Source organism: Asparagus officinalis, chromosome 4 (genome assembly GCF_001876935.1).
Source record: "Asparagus officinalis chromosome 4, Aspof.V1, whole genome shotgun sequence".
In the NCBI taxonomy this organism is placed as follows: Eukaryota; Viridiplantae; Streptophyta; class Magnoliopsida; order Asparagales; family Asparagaceae; genus Asparagus; species Asparagus officinalis.
The window spans coordinates 83,344,069-83,345,903 of record NC_033797.1 but is presented as its reverse complement, the minus strand read 5'-3'; the positions used below and the strand labels follow the sequence as shown (position 1 = coordinate 83,345,903).

Sequence of the window (1,835 nt, the reverse complement as noted above, 5' to 3'; positions counted from 1 at the left end):
AACCCGTAACTACCACAACCAACCCGTAAACTTCACAACCAACCCGTAAGACCTTCACAAATAACCCGTAACCTTCACAACCAATCCGTAACCTTAACAATCAACCCATAACCTTAATAACCAACGTGTAACATTCACAATCAATCCGTAACTAAGCCTAACAACCGCCCCCAACTTCTCCCAAATAGTAATATATCCTCAATTGAATCAGTTTGGATGAGAAAACCATCTTAGATGATTTCATAAACTTCTAATAAGAAACATAGGAATTAGTATGGCCTGAGCTAAAAATAAGAAAATGAAAAAAGCAATTTGTGAAGAAAGTCAATCCAGTTCTAGCGATATAGTGAGGGGGGCCGACTTCACCTTTTATTCCAACTTCAAAACTCATAGCAAAATCCAGTTCTAGCGATATAGTGAGGGGGGCCGACTTCACCTTTTATTCCAACTTCAAAACTCATAGCAAAACATATAAAAGTAGTAACTAACTTTTTGGCCGACTTCACCTTTTATTCCAACTTCAAAACTCATAGCAAAACATATAAAAGTAGTAACTAACTTTTTATTCATTGATTATCCATCATTACAAGATAAAAGCGACCCAAAAAAATTAACACTAAATACTTAAGTGCCTCATCATCCATAGATCTCCACACCCTGCATCAACAGCGAACAAAAAAAATCACAAAAAATCAACAAAAAATACATTAAAAAAAGAAAGAATTTATGGCCACAGATCGATCGATGGATTGTCTAATCGATGTCGCTGCTGCTGCTCCCATTATCGTGACCCTTCCTGTCCTCACTATGCTTCTTATTCTTCTCCTTCTTCTCTCTGTTGTGCTTCTTCTCATCGCTGTCACCGTGGATCTTGTCCATCATGCTGCCATCATCACCGTGCTTCTTGATCTCCTCGTGCTTCTTCTCCTCGACTTTGTGGTGTTTTTCTTCCTCTTTCTTGTGGTCGGCTCCTCCTCCCATTCCCAATTTCTCATTGATCTTATGAAGTTGGGGGTGGTTCATCACAGATAAAAAAGAGAGAAAGAGAGAAATGGCATTATGGTCTTCACATGTTTAAAACTCTTGCCTTTTGTATTTTGGGGACTTAGTGAATTATGAGTTTACTTTTGGGGGTTTTTGAAGCTTTGAAAAAGTCTTGGGGGTGGGTGGAACACTTGGACTCGTGTTGGGGACTAGAGGCAATTTTCCCTTTTTTTATTACCACAGTCGGCTGAATTTTGGGGAGGATTGAGGGCAATGTAACACATAACTCCTTTCCAACTTTATTAAGTATCACATCTCTCTTTTTAGAACGATTTCTGTTATATCACAGAAATTGCTAAGTGTAAACTATTCTCAAGAAGATGAAACGTGTCTCGATTAGCTGACTTAAATTTGATACACCGACCTGACCCTAGTCTAGGGTTGGGCGTGGGCTGGTCGACCTGCGGGCTAACCCGGTCCAGCCCACCATGGGTCACGACTCGGCCTGACCTAGCCCGGACCGGCCTGGCCCATGGTATACCAGGTCACGGGTCAGGCCGGGTCCAGTCCCAGACCTGGGGTTAGAGCAGTAGGCCCGGCCCATGCTGACCCGGCCCACAATCGACCCTCCTTGGCCCAACCCAACCTGCCTCGGCCCAACCTAACCCGCACTGACCCATGATATATTTTTTGGTTAGTCTAACTGTTTATTTAGCCCTTTGCGTCTGCAGTTAGCTGCCAACAAATCCAAAAGGCCACATGCCTTTAACTCGTGGGCCTTTTGGTCTATTGAGAAACAAATCAATGATCTTTAAGCTCGCCGCTGCCTAATTGGAATGATTAAAATGTTT

The 1,835-nt window shown here is 42.5% G+C and overlaps 1 protein-coding gene across 1 annotated transcript; it reads right to left on the bottom strand.

Moving 5' to 3' along the window:
* Positions 754-1,023, bottom strand: LOC109839003 (dehydrin HIRD11-like). Its single transcript, XM_020407436.1, has one exon. The coding sequence runs from the start codon at positions 1,021-1,023 to the stop codon at positions 754-756; it is 270 nt and encodes an 89-aa protein (XP_020263025.1).

What these genes read in the sequence shown, in the direction of transcription:
- LOC109839003 (XM_020407436.1), bottom strand. Translation starts at nt 1,023, where the DNA reads ATGAACCACCCCCAACTTCATAAGATCAATGAGAAATTGGGAATGGGA.